This window comes from Balaenoptera acutorostrata, chromosome 16 (genome assembly GCF_949987535.1).
Source record: "Balaenoptera acutorostrata chromosome 16, mBalAcu1.1, whole genome shotgun sequence".
Lineage (NCBI taxonomy): Eukaryota > Metazoa > Chordata > Mammalia > Artiodactyla > Balaenopteridae > Balaenoptera > Balaenoptera acutorostrata.
The window spans coordinates 7,645,507-7,664,282 of record NC_080079.1 but is presented as its reverse complement, the minus strand read 5'-3'; the positions used below and the strand labels follow the sequence as shown (position 1 = coordinate 7,664,282).

General features: G+C 54.2%; 1 protein-coding gene across 2 annotated transcripts in view; it reads right to left on the bottom strand.

Annotated features, from left to right (window-relative positions):
* FAM53B (family with sequence similarity 53 member B) overlaps positions 1-18,776 on the bottom strand; it is a 122,894-nt gene that overhangs the window by 80,731 nt on the left and 23,387 nt on the right. For both annotated transcript variants that reach the window (XM_057531499.1, XM_057531498.1), the window contains exon 2: positions 5,824-6,087. In XM_057531499.1, the coding sequence (XP_057387482.1) occupies positions 5,824-5,901 (78 nt within the window). In that variant the 5' untranslated portion in view covers positions 5,902-6,087. The remainder of the gene's footprint in view (positions 1-5,823; positions 6,088-18,776) is intronic.

Genomic DNA, 18,776 nt, shown 5'->3' with positions numbered 1-18,776 from the left:
TCCCCTCATTGAGCATGTGAAACCGCACGGCCTGGTGGTGCACCCCCTTATTCTGCTAGCAGCACCCCAGTTTAGCACTGGGACTCCTCCCCTCCCTCACCGGACAGTGTCTTGGTGGGACTGTGCCTCTATCCCCCTGGCACGGGGTGGCTGTGGCCCACCAGACACTCCTGCTCCGGGGCTCCGACTCCTGGACCGAGGGGGTGCAGGCTGGCTCACCCCGCGGGGAGGCCCCGAGCCTGCCACAGCCTCCGCCTCCACCATCCTTCCGGCTACCCTGTCCCTGCCCTTTCTGGGGCTTCATTCACCAACTCCTCTCCCATATTTCTCTCAATCGCTCCAGGGAATTCTCTTCTGGTGTAAATCAGTGGGAGACAGTCTCAGCTGCTTACAACTGAGGAACCCTGGCCAATTTCGTGCCGGACTTCAAGAGGCTAATGGTGAAGTAGGCCGTGGCTCAGCTACTTAAAGGAATATCATGCAACTGCTCAAAGTGATTTTTGGGCAGAGGCTTCTAGTGCCAGGAGGAAACATAATTTATAAGTTAAACCTGCTTAACTAAAAAGACGTAAGAAAACCTGCCAAACTATGTATAGAGCAGTGTAGTTCCCCCCACCCTCCCGCCCCGCCTGAAATGCAGCTTTTTCCTCTTTCTTTTCCTTCATCCTCTTCATGACGCTCAATTCACACTGGTCTGTGTGTGTAGACAAATTCCATCAAAATAATTATGGAGAAATGCTGACTGATAGGACAGCAGCAATTTTAAGGTCAAACATAAGGCCTGAAATAGTCATGAGCTAACTACTTCCCCCTGGGGCTTTCTGCCTCCTGCTGGGGTAAAGAAAAAAAAAAAAAAAGATGGGATCAGGCCCCCATCTTGCTTTCTGAGTCCCGTGCGTGAGCTGGGCTGGCTGTGGGCAGGCCAGAACATCACGTAGTCAACAGCTTCCCAGGGTGTTAGGCCCCAGGCACACTCTGACTGCTGGCCACTTTCCCTGGGCCCAACAGCGAGGTTCCCACTGGGCACCAAGTTGTCCAGGGCTGCTCTGTTCCCACTGGTTTGTGCCATTCTGCAGCCAGCCCCCCGGACCCTTTGAGCCTTCTGCACTCCAGTGGGAAGGATGAGCCAATCACTACGTGGACGATGTGGTGAGGTCAACAGGCCTCAGGGGAAACTCTCACCATCTGAGGTTTCACAAGACACTCAGCATTCGCACACAAGTGCACGCCCAAGCCCTGGCTGGGGTCTGCAGTGCAACAGAACAATAAGCACGGCTCCCCGGGGTATTTCTCCTACTCCAAAGCCTCTGTTCCTGAGCCTCCCCCAGGGCAGAGCCTGGTGTCTGGGAGACTCCTTGGATCACCAGAGAACGTTTGGGAATCAGATCTTCCATAGGAAAGGCAAAAGCTGGAAATCAAATTGAGGCTCCAGGGGCCATCTGTCTGACTAAGTACCGCAAGAAACCCTGACTTAAATAAAGACACAATTCAGGTCATTATTTAATGAGGAACTAGCTCAGACAGAAAACAGCCGAGCTCATCTCTGGCCATAATCATGCTTCTTCATAACTTTCCTCTGTAGACTACTGACTAAAGCAATCACATCACTTTTCCTTCTCCTGATGCAGCGCTACAGGGAACCACAGGGCCACGCAGAACAGGCCCACGCTCACGCACTTGAGGGGTACAAGTGGGGCACCCCAGCCTCTGGAAGGGAACAGGGTGAGACCTTGGCAGTAGAAAGCAGGAGGCAGAGCCAGGCCCGAGAAGAGAAGCTGAGGAGGGAGAGGCGCCCTTAGGTGGAGGCCCTTGAAGACGCTGATGGAGACAGAGCGGGAGTTAGCCACGGCAGGGCGGGCCCTGGTGTCCCTGCTCGCCCTTGATGCGGGGGTGGGGGGAGAGGCAGGGGACTGCCTCGGGCTCTGTGCACCTCTGGATTCCGGCCAGGGACCCTGGCTGGGGCCATGGGGCCCAACGCCGACTCCGGGTGAGCGGGACGATGAAGACCCTGGGTGCCCAGGCAGCTGGGTGCCAGGCCGGACATACTCACTGAACTCTTCTGCCGGGCAAGTCACTTAGCCTCGGCGTCCTAATCTGACAAGCGTGGAAGGAAGGACCTGCTCCCAAAACGGGTGTCTGTTGTGGCCGGAAATACCTTGAGGCTGAGCAAAGTGAGGCGGCCTGGAGCCTCGCTCCGGCCTCCGCCCCCCGCCCTCCCGGGAGCAGTGCACCCCAGCTCCCGCTGGTCTCCAGACTTGAGAGAGGCTGGGAGGCTTGCCGGGGAGAGGAGGCCGGGCCTGGCCGGGGAGGAGGAAGAACAGGCCCTTGGCCGGAGCGTGGGCGGGCGGAAAAGAGCTAGGGGAACGCAGCCCCGAGGTCAGATGTCCGGGCGGCCTTCCAGCAGCAGCAGCTAATGTTAGCACACTCAGAGGAAGAGCTGCTCACAGGGGAAAGGAAGGCGGCCGGCCGCGCGGAGTGGGGGAAAGGGGAACCGAGTCACTGCACTCCCCCACCCCGCCCCCGTCCCCCCGGGGGAAGGCGATACTGAGTGCTTGTCAGTCCCCTGTCTGCCCACCTCTCTCGGGAGTAGGGGCAGGCACGTTGTCACCAGCATTTAGCTTTTAGGGAAAGGAGAACAAGAGAACCATGACGGGGACCTTCAGCAGGCAGGGAGGGGCGGCCAGGGCCCAGGGGGGCCCAAGCTTCTCCTCTCCCAGTGTTTCCAAGCCCCCAGGGGACCGTCACCTGCAGTTTTAGGCTCTGTCCTCACTGCGGGGCCTCTCACTTCCCTAATTCCAAAGCAGCCTGTGGTGATGCATGATTTCTTTTTTAATCTGAACCCCCAACTTCTGTTATCTTCTTAGTCTGATTAGAAAACAAAAGAGAAAAGCTTTTCCATCTTTCCTGTTATTATCTTGATGGTATTTACATGAGGATGATGTTACCCGTTTAGGAAGCTGAAGCAAAACTCCCATCTTCCTCTCAACCTTGCTGGCTGTTCAGAGCAAATTCTAATCAGTTTATCTTACATTCTGTGGATGTCATCACTAGGCTGGTCTTATTTAGGGTCTTTCTTTGGTTGTTTACAGCCGTGCCTCTCCCCAAGGCCTAGCGGATTCCAGGACGACAGCCTCAGGAGCCGGGTAGGGGTGGGCGTGAGGGCCTTGGTGGGTGAACACAGCCTGGACTTGAAGCCTGCGTCCTGGCACCCTGCTCGCCAGCTGTGTGACCTGGGCCCTCCGTCCCCTGGGCTCTCTGTTTCCTGCCAGTATAGCAGGTAGAGATGGACGAGTCCCCTCCCCTCAGCAGGCTGGGGGAGGCTCCCGGAGAGGCAGGGGTGACGGCACCTCTGCAGGCCCCGCACAGACCACGCTCCCATCCTCCCGCTTGCCTTCATTGTGCTTCCACCTGCACCGTGAGAGCAGACCCAGGCCAGACCTGTAACGTGCTGACAACCTGTGATGCACCCACCAACTGACACAGGAGAAGGCCGCTCTCCAAAGGTGGCTGCTGCCCACAGCTGGCCTGCCCGTCCGGGAGTCCAGGGGAGGGAAGAAGAGAAGGAACACAGAAGGCGATGACTTTCCAAGAAGGGGAGGGGTGTGGGAAGAAAGGCCAGACCCCGACCTGTGAAGCCACCGAGCCCCCTTCAATAGCCATTTGCTTCCCTTGGCTTTCTCTCTTTTTTTTCTGAGAAGATGAGTTTTCCTTCCCCGGCTGGGGCTGGGAGGCCGCGCTCCTCCTGGCGAGGGCTCAGGCCTGTCTCTTTGAAGACCGGCTCAGCTGACCACGGGCCCACGGGCCCTGGACCCAGCTCCATGGCCAAGCCCAGGCAGGCCCACCCCCAGATGGAACCAAGTTTAGCGGCGGCAACTGAGGCAAACAGCACAGCTGGAGCCAGAGGGGGCCTCCCTTGGGCCCTCCAGGAGGCCCTCACCCTGAGAGCCATTGCTTTTTGGTCAGAGCTACTCTACACGAGTGCTTTAATTTCAGCGGGAAAGCGCCCACCAACCACAGAAAACAGAGCAACTCATACCTGCACCCCCTCAGCCGTGAACTTGAGCAGCAGAGAAGGGACTGAACGATGACGAGCTGAGAAGCTGGGCTACAGGAGCCCGCATTCACTCGCTCCAAAATGTCCCCTGGGCACCTGCCATGCGCTGGGCCCCAGGGTCAGGCACTGGGTATTCAGCAAGGAGCAAGAGCGACAAAAGTCCTTGCCTTGTGAAGCTCACCTTCTGGGGCAGGACTCATTCCGTGAACGAGATCAAAATGTTAGAAAGTGGTGAAGCGCCTTGGAAAGAAAAGGACAGGGAAAAGGGGACAGGCAGTACATGGGGGTCAGGAGGTAGGGGAGGTAGTGGAATTAGATTTTAGGCCAAGTGGCCAAAGAAAAGGAGGGAGGGAGAGAGTCCTGCTAAAGGGAAGTGTTCCAGGCCAGGGAAGAAGTGCACAAGCCCTGAGGCATGTAGAGCAGGGGGGCCGGCGTGGCTTGAACAGAGTCAGTGGCGGAGAGCAGCGGAGAGAGCGCACAGTGGTCACGGGGGCCAGAGTACAGCGGACCTCATACATCCCAGTAGGAGTCTGGTGTTTGCTCAGCCTGAGACGGGAAGCCTGTGGAAGGCTCTGAGCAGAGGAGGCACGGTCTGACTTGCATTCCCTCTGGCTGCTGGGTAATGCAAACAGGCTAAAGGAGCCAGAAGCGGGGGCCAGTTCCCAAAAGAATCCAGATGGGGGAGGACGCAGGAGGGACCAGAGCAGCAGCAGTGGGGATGATGAGAGGGACTCTACTGACAGATGTATATTCAACACAAACTGGAAAGGGAGGAGTGATGGGCAGAGACCCTACTTATCTTGCGGAATTCCTTCAGCCCAAGGTGCTCCGTGAAGGCCTGTGGAGTGGACACAGGTCTTGGAGGCTTTCACAAGCTCTTACGAGGACCTAAGACCCACCTGCCTGCTCTCAACCTGGGTCGTGGGGTGAGATCGGGGGAGAAAGCCCACTAGATGCTAGCGTGGGGTCTCACGAGGGGCTGTGAGGGCGCCAGGAGGGGCGCTGGGTGACATGACCCCGGACAGTGCCCCCATCCCTGACCACAGAAGCAGCAGAGAGTCCCTGGGACGTACCCACGTGCAAACCCCCCCCCCACAAGTGTGTTTATGCCCTAGTGGGACTGCTTTCAGCTCCCTCTGCCGGGAAGCAGCCCACCCACTTCTGAGGAATTAGGGCTACAAGGAGGGTGGGGAGGCCGTTTTCTTCTCGGCCTAAGAGGGCCGGCTGTCTGCCTCTCCGGCCCAGCTCACCAGGCCACGTGGCCTGAGGACCACCCTTGCGGAGGGCAGCCGCCACCAGGCCCACCACCTTGGCCGCCAGGCCACGCCTTCTTTCTCCACTGTCTCCCACTCTGGACACTCCTGAGGTGGCAGCTCTCGCTCGCGCTGACTGCCCTTTGGAGGCCCAGCCTTATCTTGGTACCACCCCGCCTTCTGGAAACCACCTTCCTGACCGGGTGGAGACCAGAAGGAATGTGGGTCTCAGCCTGGCAGGGGCGGCAGAAGCACGCTTGGTATTATTTACCAGGGTGCTGGCCTGCCCTCCCCGCTCGCCAGAGGACTCAAATCTGGGCTGGCTACTTCCTTTTTGTGAGGGCAAAGCCAGGCTCCGGGTGACTCTGCTCCACTGCCCCACCTGCCACAGCTCCCAGAGCTCTGCTTGCGGGCCCTCTGGGCACATCTGCTAAGCCCTCTTGCTCCGTCCACAGCCCCACCTGGATATCGGGCCTCAAAAGGGTCACCAGAGAAGCCAGGCCACCGGGTCCTTACCAGCTCAGGGCTGAAGGTCCTGCACGCTACGGGGTCAGCTCCCTGCTTGTCGAGGCTTTGACTTAGGACCATCACCATGGTAAGGGCCTCAGGCACTGGGCGCCAGCCCAGGGTGGGCACGAGCCATCTTCGGGCGGGCAGGCTTGGGCAGAGGCGACCTCCTGGGCACCCTCCAGATGGTGACGTCAGCAGACACGGCTCCCCATCGGCTGCTCACCCTCGGGGTGGGGCTCTTCCAGGAAACGGCCAAGTGTGGTCAACTCCCTGGAAAGATAAAGGAAACGCAAAGGGATTCAGGACTGGGGCAGACCCGGGCCCCGAGAGAGCCGCCCCCTCCCCTTCACGCTGGGACCCTGCTGGGGAACGGAACCACCTCTCCGCTGCAGGAGATGTATGCTGGCGGGGGCCACGAAGGCCGGAATGGCCTTCCAGGAGTCCTCACCTACCCACAGGCCAGCCTTAGGGTGTCCCTAAAGCCAACACCTGGTGGGCACAACAGTGAATCCCAGCTCAGCCTCGTGGCACCTTTAAGACAGATCTCGGGGTCTGGGCTGCTCACAGACTGCTGTCCCCAAAGTGCGCTCAAGCCGTGTGACCTCCTATGCTGAGCGAGCCCTACAGACAGCCAGAGGTCGGCTGAGGTCAGACACAGGCGACCCTGCAGTCAAAGCCCAAGGGCTTGGCCCTCAGGCAGCCGGCAAGGTGGCTCCTGTTCTCCGCCCAGGTCTGAACGGAAGCCACTGGAAGAACCAGGAGGGTCCATTTAAAGGCACATACTTCCCATCCTTGGAAGCACCATGATTCCGAAATGACACATTTGCAACACGGGGGGTCTCCGTCCCCTTCCTCAGAATGAGCCAAACCAAGTCACGGTCTGCGCACACCCCTCTGAGCTCCCAGCAGTGATGGGCCCCTCTCTCATCATCGTTCTACACAGCCCGGAACATCTCCCCGACCCACCCTCATCTCTCACCAAGCAAAAGCCCACAGAGTGCAGCCTTCAGTCCAGGTTGGGAAAATTGCTCCTTACAAATTAGTTTCTCTGATCCTATTTCCATCCCACCCCTCTGTGGTTACACCTTCAGAGGAAGTCACAGAGATCCAAGGAACCTGAAGATCACCATCAAAAAGTAAAAAGTAGGGCTTCCCTGGTGGCGCAGTGGTTGAGAATCTGCCTGCCAATGCAGGGCACACGGGTTCGAGCCCTGGCCTGGGAGGATCCCACATGCCGCGGAGCAACTAGGCCCATGAGCCACAATTACTGAGCCTGCGCGTCTGGAGCCCGTGCTCCACAACAAGAGAGGCCACAATAGTGAAGAGGCCCGCGCACCGCGATGAAGAGTGGCCCCCGCTTGCCGCAAATGGAGAAAGCCCTCGCACAGAAACGAAGACCCAACACAGCCATAAATAAATAAATAAATACATAAATATTAAAAAAAAAAAAAAAGTAGGTTGTGATGCTGGGACAAATTAGTGAATGGAAAAAGTTTAAAAAAAAAAAAAAAGTAAAAAGTAACGATAACAATAGTAAAAAATGAATAAATAAAAAGCAGCTCCTAATCTGTAATTAAAATCAAACTGGTCAGTGCAGGAAAATGTTTTAGAATCTGCTGCTCTGTGTAAAAATTAATTGCACCCTGGTATTTACTTGCCGTCCAGATTGTAAATCATATTTTCCTGTTTACTTCGATTAGACTTTACAGTGGGTGTTATTGAAATTGCTCAATTACGGGCCAGCTGGCGAGCAGAGGAAAATTACCTTCTACTGTTCTTCGAAAACAAGGTTCATCCAAAGTGCAAAAGCAGGGAAGGGAAGGAGGGAAATCAATACATTTTCAAAGGACTGACTGTTCAGGAGGGAGGGCCGGTGGAGTCTCCAGGCTCCCAGGTCACACTGGGAGACCTGATGCAGAGTTTCAAAGCCACATCAATCTAGAAGTGAAACGTTCTGACCAAGTATGATCTGCCCCAGCAAAGAATTTCAGATCACTCCTCCGAGTCTGGCCAGAAAGCCGAGCCAGGAATGCCCGCCAGCCCCCTGGACGCTTGGCTTGGGAGCAGGGCGGGCCATGTGAGCAGGAGAGTGCCTGGAGTGGGGCCGTGGACTCTCCCTTCAAGAGGACCCTTTGTGCCAATCAGAGACGGAGATGAGGCCTGATAGAGGCCGTCTTCTCTCTAGGTACAATCTCAATTCAGTTCTGGGGCCGCCAGCCACTACCCCAGGCCCAGGGGTGACCCGCCCTCCCCATTCCCTTCTTCCCTAACAAGGCAGGAGGGTTCGGTGGTTACAAGCTCAGGTCCTGAGCCAAGCGCACCTGAGCTGGAATCCCAGCTCTTGAAACGTATCGTCTGAGTGGCCTTTGCCAAGTTACTTTCTCTCTGAGCCTTGGTTTCCCTTTCCATACAATAGGGACAACAGTGCCTGCCTCAGAAGATGACTGCATCATAAGAAAAGAGAGCTCAGCTTGCTCGGTGAGAAGTCCTAGCTCATTTGAAGAACTGCTCAATAAACAAGTAGCTACTGCCACTAGTTTCATGGGGGAGCCTGTGAGTCCCAATCTTTTCTCAGCAATGGACACCCAAGCATCTGTCCTCTCAAATTTTTTTAAAAGGGAAATTCCATCAAAACTTTTCAAAGCTAAATTCCATCAAGAGGAGACTAGCTGGGCTGCCTGGGTGGCACAGTGGTTAAGAATCCGCCTGCCAATGCAGGGGACAGGGGTTCGAGCCCTGGTCCAGGAAGATCCCACATGCCACGGAGCAACTAAGCCCGTGTGCTACAACTGAGCCTGCACTCTAGAGCCCGCGAGCCACAACTACTGAAGCCCACGCGCCTAGAGTCCGTGCTCCGCAACAAGAGAAGCCACCGCAATGAGAAGCCCGCACACCACAACGAAGAGTAGCCCCCGCTCGCCACAACTAGAGAAAGCCCGCGCGCAGCAACGAAGACCCAACGTAGCCAAAAATAAAAATAAATAAATAAATTTTTTTTAAAAGGGGGGTGGTGGTGACTGGCTGTATTATGGCCCATGCCTCTGGTGAAACAGTAGGCGGCCAGTAAGAACGATGCTGTAGAAGTCTTATCGCCATGGAAACACGTTAGCCCATCCGATGCAGCCGCTGTGTACCAAGCACGAAGCTGGATGGAGGAGGTGGTGCAGGTGTCCCAGCTCTCGCAGCTCTGCTCCCACTGGAGCCCCTACAAAAGGCCAGGTCGCACAGAGGCAGCATGACTGGTGAATACCAGAGCACCATATGCTCCTGGAAACTGGGTGGTCAGTAAACATGGCAGGCACTGGAAGGAGGAGGAAGGTCCTGCACAAGCCCTGTGTTCAGGAGTCGTGGAAAGACAGTACTGTGAACACAGGTACCACAGCTATGGAAGGCAGATGGAGGAGGGGGGCCCTGGGGCTGAGTCATAAACAGACCCCTTTGCACAGGGACCAATGACACGCAGCACTGCCTGGAAGAGCCCAGGAGTGGGGACAACCCAGACGGCCATCAGCAGGTGACTGGTAACAGAAATCACAGTGTAGCTATGTCAACAAATACCATGTCACCTTTACTGCAGTGTTAATGAGGCAATTTTAATGGTACAGATATGAAGCACTCTCTAAGATAACACTGTAAATGAAAATAGCAAGGAGAGGAGTACAGCATGGTCCCATAACCACGTGGCCCTGGAGTGGGAGAAGGCACTTTCAGTGTATAGCCTTACACACGGACACGTGCTATTTGAGTATTTCATCCAGTGCATATAACGCCTTTCTGATTAAAAATAGGCAAGGTTTCAACATGAAGGGAAGAGGCACCTGGGAAGAGGGAAGCGTGAGCGTAGGATGGCAGCCTGGCCTGTACACGGCGTGGGGGGGGTGGGGGGCCAGTGAGCACACTGCTGGCAGGCACACAGGGCACGTGGAGAGGGGGCAGCAGGACCAGGGGCTGGAAAGACAGAGTCACACCAGACCAAAGGCTCCGAATGCCAGACTTTATCATGTGGCCATAGGATGCTCCCAAAGGAGCTGGAGTTGGCTGGGTTGATCTGTTGAAAGAGAATGATTTTTTTTGAACCCTTTGCAGCACCTAGCTCGGTGCCTCGACTACAGCAAGAGCTCCACACGTTTCTGGAATTCAGCTAAATCGTAGCAACATCTGAAATGATCTGGGCACGTTCTCAGACCCTGTGAGGCAAATCCAGACCATCAGAGCCTGGCACAATCTGGAATTCCCTGGGATTCCTTTGATCCGTGGCATGGGCCAGGCCAAGCTCATTGGGGAACGCCAGTGCCCGTCCAGAGACTCGGAGCCCAGTCCGAGAACGGGGCCAGGTACTTCTCAGGGAGAAGCCAGGAACTCGGCCTTTGAGGGACGACTGGGTGCACAGCTCTGCCGAAGGTAAAAAGGAGGTGCCCCAGAGCCCACAGGGGGCAAGGGAAAGGCCTCCTGAGGTCACCTCTGGGGCACAGATCCTGCTCTGGCCTGGTGGGTCTTCTCTTAACCCACGTTAAGAACAGCTTCTATCTACTGAGCACCTACTGTGTACCGGGTGCTTTATATATCAATACACGACAGATTAAGTAGTAACAGTGTACAGACAGACGAAGCAACTCACCCAGGGTATCAGGGGTGAGCTCCCGGGCTGTGCTTCCCACTGGTGTCCCCCTGCAGCAAAGCCCCCACCCCTACCTGCCCCTGCACACCAGACGCATCCTTCAAAGCCCCATCGAGCAACTACCACGCAACCCAGCAAGTGCACTCCTTGGCATTTATCCCGGAGAAACGCAAGCTTACGTTCACACAAAACCCTGCACATGATTGTTCATAACAGCCAAAACCAGAAAACAACCCAGATGTCCTTCAACGGGTGACGAGCTAAACAAATTGTGGAAGAGCATCCCATGGAACACCCCTCAGCACTAAAAAGGGACGAACTATTGATATCTACCTGGACGAATCTCCAGGGAATTATGCTGAGTGAAAACCCCCAGTCCCCAAAGGTTAATTACTGCACGACTCCATTTACATAACATTCTTGAAATGACAAAATTACAGAAATGAAGACTAGATTAGTAGTTGCTGGGGCTTTGAACGGGCGCTTGGGATGGGGGTGAGGGAGCTGGGTGTGGTTATGAAAAGACACCGGCAGGGATCCTTATGATGGAAATGTTCTGTATCTCGACTGTATCGCATCGGTGTCAATTTCCTGCTCGTGATTTGTACTATAGTTTTGCAACATGTTACTGCTGGGGAAAACTGAGTAAATGGTACACGGGATTTCTATGATTTCTTGCAACTACATGTGAATTTACAATGATCTCAAAAGTTAAAAATTTTTTTTCTTCCAGTTTTTTTGAGATATAATGGATATACAGCCTTGTGCAAGTCTCAGGTGTGCAGCATCATGATCTGACTTCCACACGTCATGAAACGATGATCTCAATAAGTTTACTGAACATCCATCATCTCACAGAGATACAAAGCTAAACAGAAAAAAAATTTTTTTCTTATGTCACAATTTTAAATTTAAAAAGCCCGCTCCGTCTATGCATTTGCCAAAACTCACAGAACTAAACACCAAAGAATGAACTGTACTGCATATACATATAAAATTTTTTTAAAAGAAGGCCACGTGGCAGCCACTGCCTGTACGGGATCGGATGCAGCGTGAGGCAAGGGGGCGTGCTAAGGGACTGGGCAGCCTCCCCCTCACCTCCCAAGCCCCTTAACTTCAGTTTCCTCATCTTTAAAATGAAAGTGAGAACACCTTTGCTCTGGGGGCTGCTGGGAGAGTTAGGTAAGAAAATGTATATAAAAGAGCGCAGCACAGAGAAGGCCCCAGACACCGGTGCCCACTCCCCAGGGTACACACGGATGGTCAGCGGGCACCAAGTGACACTGCCCGCGGTTAATGAGAGGCCTCAACCCAGCCCCATGGCATCCTGGCCCCAGAGCCACCTCCACCCCCTCCCAGCTGCGCTTCCGCCCCGGCCTCCCTGAGGACCAGCTATGGGCTGGGCTCTTCTCACTTCATCTCTCGAATTCCTGTGAATAGGCATTGCTATTAACAGTGTTCCCATTTTCCAGATGAGAAGACCAAGGCTCCAGGAAAATAAATCAAGCATTTGCCCAAGATCCTACAGCTGGCAGGGGTGAGGGTGAGATCTGAATCCAGGTCTGCCTCCTCAGGACACCGCAGGGACAGGGGACAACTTTGCTTTCTCACACGAGTCCTTCCTAACATGAAACTCTCTTGCTTTTGTTCTGCAGTCTTCAATGTGCCTTCAGGCGTCTGCAACCCTCGAACCCAGCTGTCTGATATCACTGTGGTTGAGACTCTCGGCTTCTGGCAAATGGGAACCCTGCCCGGTGCGCGCTAAACGCCTTCATATATGCAAAAAAGTTTTGCAAACTCTAAGATTCTATATAACTCTTCAGAAGATTACAGGAGTTTACCAAACGTTTCTGTCATGCATTTTGAAGAGCTACCCTTTAAAGAAAAGAAACTGACCATGCTGGAACTCGCCCAATTAAACGTTTCCTTCTTTTAATATCCTTATCCTGTGTTTACTACTTGTACAAGTTCGTTTTATAGCAGAAGAGTATCTCACCACCCCAACACAGGACTCAGAGCAAAACCTAAACATAACCTTGGCCGCTGACAGTGATTTTCCTGATGGCCCAAGCAAGTCATTCCTTTCAGAGCTTCCATTTCCCCCTCCCATTAAGCAAAGGAAATGGGAGAAAAACAGCAATTCTACAAGGTCTTTGGGAAGGCTGTATGCACTTTTAAACTTTCGTAACTTCAGCTGTTGGTGTGACAAAAGCAATCTGTGGGCAGGATCTAGAAGCAAATTTATGAACATTTGGGGAAGGGCATCTTTCAGAGGGTTATGCTGCCTTCTGCCAGATCCTATGACAAACCCATGGAAGGGTGGAGCGGGCAGAAGAATCCTCTGGTCGCAGTCAAGGTTCACATCTGCCAAGAGCAGGGAATTAAATCTGTCCGGGGATGCCTTTTGCTTGCTGCTAAGGCATCTGAGTTTAAAGGATAAAAGTTAAAAGCTGCCTAGGAACTTTATCAACAGCCCGTACTTTCCCAGACCGAGTTGACATTGGAAAGAGAGTCTGGAGTTTCAATAAGAGAACATGCCCGGAGAATGTGTTTCCCAGACAGCAGTGGAACATTTAAACTAATTCCCTCGGCCCAGATTCCCAAGTCTTCAGGTCCTCCTTAAAAATAACTGATCAAAGACAACTATGCCGGGGCTTCCCTGGTGGCGCAGTGGTTGAGAGTCTGCCTGCTAATGCAGGGGACACGGGTTCGAGCCCTGGTCTGGGAAGATCCCACATGCCACGGAGCAGCTGGGCCCGTGAGCCACAATTGCTGAGCCTGCGCGTCTGGAGCCTGTGCCCCGTGACGGGAGGGGCCGCGATAGAGAAAGGCCCGCGCACCGCGATGAAGAGCGGTCCCCGCACCGCGATGAAGAGTGGCCCCCGCTTGCCGCAACTGGAGAAAGCCCTCGCACGAACCGAAGACCCAACACAGCCAAAAATAAATAAATAAATAAATAAATAAATAAGAAAATCCTTTAAAAAAAAAAAAAAAAAAAAAAGACAACTATGCCTTCACCACCTGCAATACACCGACAGAAAAACAGAGACAGATGAAACCTCTTAAGTCAATACTTTAACACCAAGGACATGTTTGATATCAAACATTACTGATTTAAGGAAACTCCACAATAGAGGCAGTAGCCAGAAAAAAATACATTTTTGTTCACCATTTTCCTAGTATCTTCCTGGTCTGTATTTGTGGAAATAACAGGTGACACGGAGTCTACCTTTTAACAAAGCGTGAATAAAATAAGAACAGCCACAGCAGCAGTGCCAGGCCCCAGGCTTACTGTATCCTCAGAGGAGCCCTACGAGTGGGCACTGTTGTTATTCCGTTTTACAGAGGGACAAGCTGAGGCCCAGGCCCAAGGTCACCCAGTTGAAAACGGTGAAACAGGACTCAAGCCACATCTGCTGAACTCCAAAGTCTTTGTCTGAACCACCAAGCCTTCTACTCCAGGATCTGTAAACTGTGTCCTAATTATCCCATAAGTATTTGATTTCTCAAACTGACCAAAAGCTGAAGCACAGATGCTGGGTTTGCAAGACACCCCTTCTCTATAAGCTCTTCCTGTGGTGCCCCAGGCCACACCTCAACCTTCTGGACTTAAAGATGAACTGGCACTAGGGGTTCCCCCCTGAGGCAGGGAGTGGGGAAGTGAGAGGATAGGGGTGAAACATAAAGGCACTGATTCCCATCCCTGACCACACAGAGGGGCAGCCGATAGGGGGTGCCGTGCAGAGGCGAAGTGCCTTCCAGGAAAGCCGGGGTGCCCCCAGGCCTGGGGGAATGGTGCTGGCTCCTCACTACATCAGCCAGAATCCGTGTCCATCGGCCCCCCTCTCCCTGGGGCTCTGCTGCCCCTCCCCCATAGCTCCCCCCCACCCCCGTCCTTCTCCCCAAGCCCATTTCCAGGGTGTTCACGGAGAGCCCGCCCTCCACATGTGTCGTCTGGGTGCGGCCCTGCCTCAGGCCTCCTCTGGTCTCAGCACAGAGCCTGTCACAGCAGGAACCTGATTGGTGTGTGTTCACTGAGTCAACAACACACCTGGGGATGAGCACTGGACTCGAGGCCCGGAAGTCACACTTCCCCTCCAACTCAGTCCTGGACGAGCTGTGGCACCCTGGGCGAGTGATGGAACTTGGCTGAGCTCTGTGATCTGTAAGAAGCAACAAGCCTTGTTCTGCCCCCACGCGTGGGAAGTTAGGGAAGGAAAGGTCTGTGGAGCGGGGCACCGGAAGAGGGGCCAGGCGTACTGCGGTGAGACCTTCGGTGAGCACAGCGCGAGCAGAGAGCAGGCCCTCACTCAGCACGTGCGAGCTGGCTAACAGAGATCACGTCTTCACAGCTACAGCACACGCGGCTGGGCAGGGGAATGGGACACGCTCGTGACTCCTCTGAGCGCCTCGCGGGGAGATGTAGCTGCCGGACAGTCAAATCCATCACTGAGTCTCACGTTCACCCGGGTTCCTGTGTGCATGTGACATGTGAGGAAACTGGGCTCAGAGAGGCAGTGCAACCTGGCTAAACCACACAGCTGACATGCGGCTGCATCGGACTCTCAGGGGGGCTGTGCAACACTTTCTTGCTGCAAGAATAAAGCATCTGCCGTCCTTAGAGACAGCATGCTTACCCCACCCTTGATTCCTCGCCCCAGAGTAAGGTGTGTCCTTGGGGGTGTTTTCTTCAGTAACTGGGGTGAATATACATTCCCTGCACTAGACCTTCAGGTAATCAAAGGCCACCGAAGGCCCACACTCAGGAAAGGACTGGCAGTCAGGTCACCTGGCTGGAAAGGGACCCACCCTGGGCCCTGGGCTGAACAAAGTGGCCCAGGCTCCCTTATGAGACTGTCTTAATGGAGGGGAAACAAGACAAAACAGTGAATGAGATGTTGAACCAAACTGGGCGTCTGTTCTCTGGGACTTCACACAGTCACTCTCACAGTGTTGGAGGGATCTGCTGTGTTTTTAAGCAAATAACATTTCAAGAGGAGGGGGAGGAAGAACATTATTCAGGGACATGAAAGTGTTGAGACCCAGAGCCAAAACAAATGTGAACATGGGAACGAGACAGCCTGTGTTGCTTCTTGAAACTCAAGCCAACTGCATGCAGGACCTGTCAAGAGCTCATTCATCAATGAGAAATAACTGACAGGCAAGTTTCCTATATGCAGTCCCGCAATTCTCGCTACCATTCAAGTCCTTTTAACCTGCCAAACCCTGCAAGAGAAGAGTGTCCTATGAACTAGAATCTGCTGAGCAAACTCAAAAGGAAGGAAATGAGGGGTGGGGGGGAGGAGAACCAGTACTTACTTAGGGAGCACAGACTAGACACCGCCTTGTCCTCCAGCCCAGGATGGGGGAGAGAAGGGGAGAGAACTGGGGACGGTGAGACACAGCAAGGGCCCCAGAGATAATCTACTGAAATGTTAAGCCACTTAGCCTAAGACGACCATGACCTCTTCTTCAGTCAGACCTATTTACAAGTACAGTGAATTTAATCAAACCCTGATTTGAAACCAAAAGAGATGAGGGGTTAAAAAAAAATTAAACAAGAACAAAAATAGAGAAGCCCAAACAAGAGGCAGTGTGGCCTGCGTGAAGACAGCAGGACTCGGGAAACATGGGTTCTGGCCCTGCCCCTGCCATCGAGCAGCTCTGGCCCGTCTGCCAAGTCACGTGCCCTGTCTGGCCTCAGATCCCTCACCTGACGAATGCAAGACCGGGTCAGACGGGCTCTGTTTCTGCCGAGTGAGCGTCCACGTGCAGCCATGCATCGGCTGTGTGGCTCAGCCAGGTCACACTGCCTCTCCGAGCCTCAGTTTCCTCACCTGTGACATGCAGACGGGAACCCGAGGGAGCAGGAGACTCAGTCACGGCAGGTGCTGCGTGAGCTGCGAGAGGGTGGGAAGGGCTGGCGATGCCCGTGTGTCCGCTGGCCTTCCCGGTCCTGCCCAGACCTGACCTCCAGCGTTCAAGGTCGCAGGACACCAGACAACAGCAAAGGCCAAATTCTCACTGGCTGCCATCATGAGCCTCAGCCGTGGCCTTCCATATGGACGAGTGGGGAGCGGGAAGCCACCCTCATATTCCCTCGGGGCAGGTAACCGGGAGGTGGGGTTGCCCCCCTCTCTTACGTACCTACAAGCCCAAGTGGGGATGTTTGCACAGGTGCATTTTCCAAGCTCAGTCCTTAAGCACACCAGGGCACCTTGGTGTCTTTCAGTGACATTAACAACATTCAGAATTAAAGAGTTTCTTGGAAGGGGAGGAAGTTAGTCACTTACCAGTTTTCACACCTTCATCTCCTACCTCCTGCTACAAAAACAGCCCCTTCCTTTGCAAAACGTTTATGGACTTTAGGGCCCAGAGACAGCAACGTTCTCTCCCTCCTGCGGGATGATCTACCTTCACCCAGGCTGCACGCACGCTTCATGCCAGTGTGGCCCCAGGAGCCCCTCGGGCAGGGGCAGCGTCCCCGTTCCCGCCCCGGCCACACCCCAGCACTGCCCTCACAGAAGCCCCGGGCCGCTGCGCAGAGCGAATGGAGCGTCCCAGCAGCTGGCACCGGGGACACAGCTGGGAGGCAGCCTCTCTTCATCTCAGGGACCTGGGGGCTGGTGGCCTCACACAGTGACACAAGTATCACACGGAAACTCGGGCGGTGACGCAGGAGGGGACCAGGAGCTCTGTAAGAACTGTGAGGGACACGAGAACCAGGTTTCCCATCTGCCGCCCACTCGGAGGTCACACCCTGACCTCATCTCGCAGACCAGGACTTCACCCTCCTGACCCGACCGATTTTACAGGGCCTGGTATAGAAATTAATCAGCCGGGCTAACCAATCTACACTGAGGCTTCCGCCTTCTCCCCCACCCCCACATGGCCAGCTGCACCGCACGTTCAGAACGCTGTCATCTGCCAGAACAAAACTCTTCGGAGAGACTGCCAGACAGGTCCGTCACAACGACAGGTACCCTTGAGCCCCGGGGCACCTCTCAGTCAAATTCCCAAAGCCATCTCTCTGGTGCCTCCCAGGGGGGGGCTTCCGAAGGGCGGGACAAACTCTACTAAGATGACTCTGACATCAGCTGCGGCATGGTGGCGAGGGAGCCATTCTATGTGTAACAACGGCCATCTGCCTGCAGAAGGACCTCAACAGCACCAGACTGTTGACTCTTTAGGAGGAGAAAGAGGCTCCTGTAAGAAGGGCTGCCCTGAGGTCCTAATTCAAAGCAAAGCCCAGAGATTCGGCTCTGAATTACTTAGCACTGTTCAGGGACCGAACAGAAGGAGCTTGGGAGCAGCTGTGTGTGGGTCTCGAGCTCCTGCTTTACCTTCTGGCAGCGCGTGTGGGCAGGAGAAGGGAGGGAGGGGCGCCTCATTTGCAAACCCATCTCCACTTCCTCTAAGCATCCTGGATATGACAACCCCGGCCTCCTGGGCTCAGAGCAAAGACCTCGAGGGGGTTAAAGAGGAAATGATATGGCCAACCAGATTCAAGCCCTGCTGAACTCTTCCAGAGCCTTGGGGGAGGGGTGGTAATCTTGACAGCTCTAAGTGAGACTCAAAACACCCTCAGAGAATTACCTTCCAGAGGTGAGCAGATCATCGTCATCAGAAATGGCCCAGGCCCCGGAAGCAACAGAGGTTCACTGCATTGTTTGTCCACAACATATCCCAAAGTACCTGAAAACCCACCAAATGTGCCAGCGGCCGCTGTAGCTGTTGTGTTACCGTCATCGTCCTCTAGGGGAGCCATCGGCACCGAGTTCTGGTGCAGGCCTGTCTTGCCCTCAGGAAGCTCATTTCACTAAGTCAGCAGCAAAACTCTACAGCTAGGCCTCGGAGCACCTCCCAAACCCACCAGCGAGCTGGCCTTCGCCTCGCCTGGAAGGGGCCTCACCCTGGTCAGGGGCCTCATCTGGAGGAGTTACCAAACGTGCGAGAGTGGGAAGGCTACATCTGAAACGGCTAACACCCGCCTCCTCGACCAGCAGTAAGCCCAGGGGAGGTGGGCATAAATTCGCAACGTTCTCAGAGTTCACAATAACAATAATAAAGTTAAAAAAAAAAAAAAAGCTGTCAGACTGAATAAGGGGACAAGATGAGAATGGACGAAATTTAACAGGTACTGGTCAGGGGCCAGCATTTGGACACCAAAACCAAGTTTCAGGTGTGCTAGGTGAAGAGTTAACAGCAGGCTGTCCTCCCTGAAAAGCCTGATAGGACAGGAGTTGTGCACAAAAGCATATGTAAGCCACAGGCCCTCCGCCCAAGGAAGTAAAAATTATTAACTGATGCATGAGTGAAATGAAAAGTAAAATAAAATGCA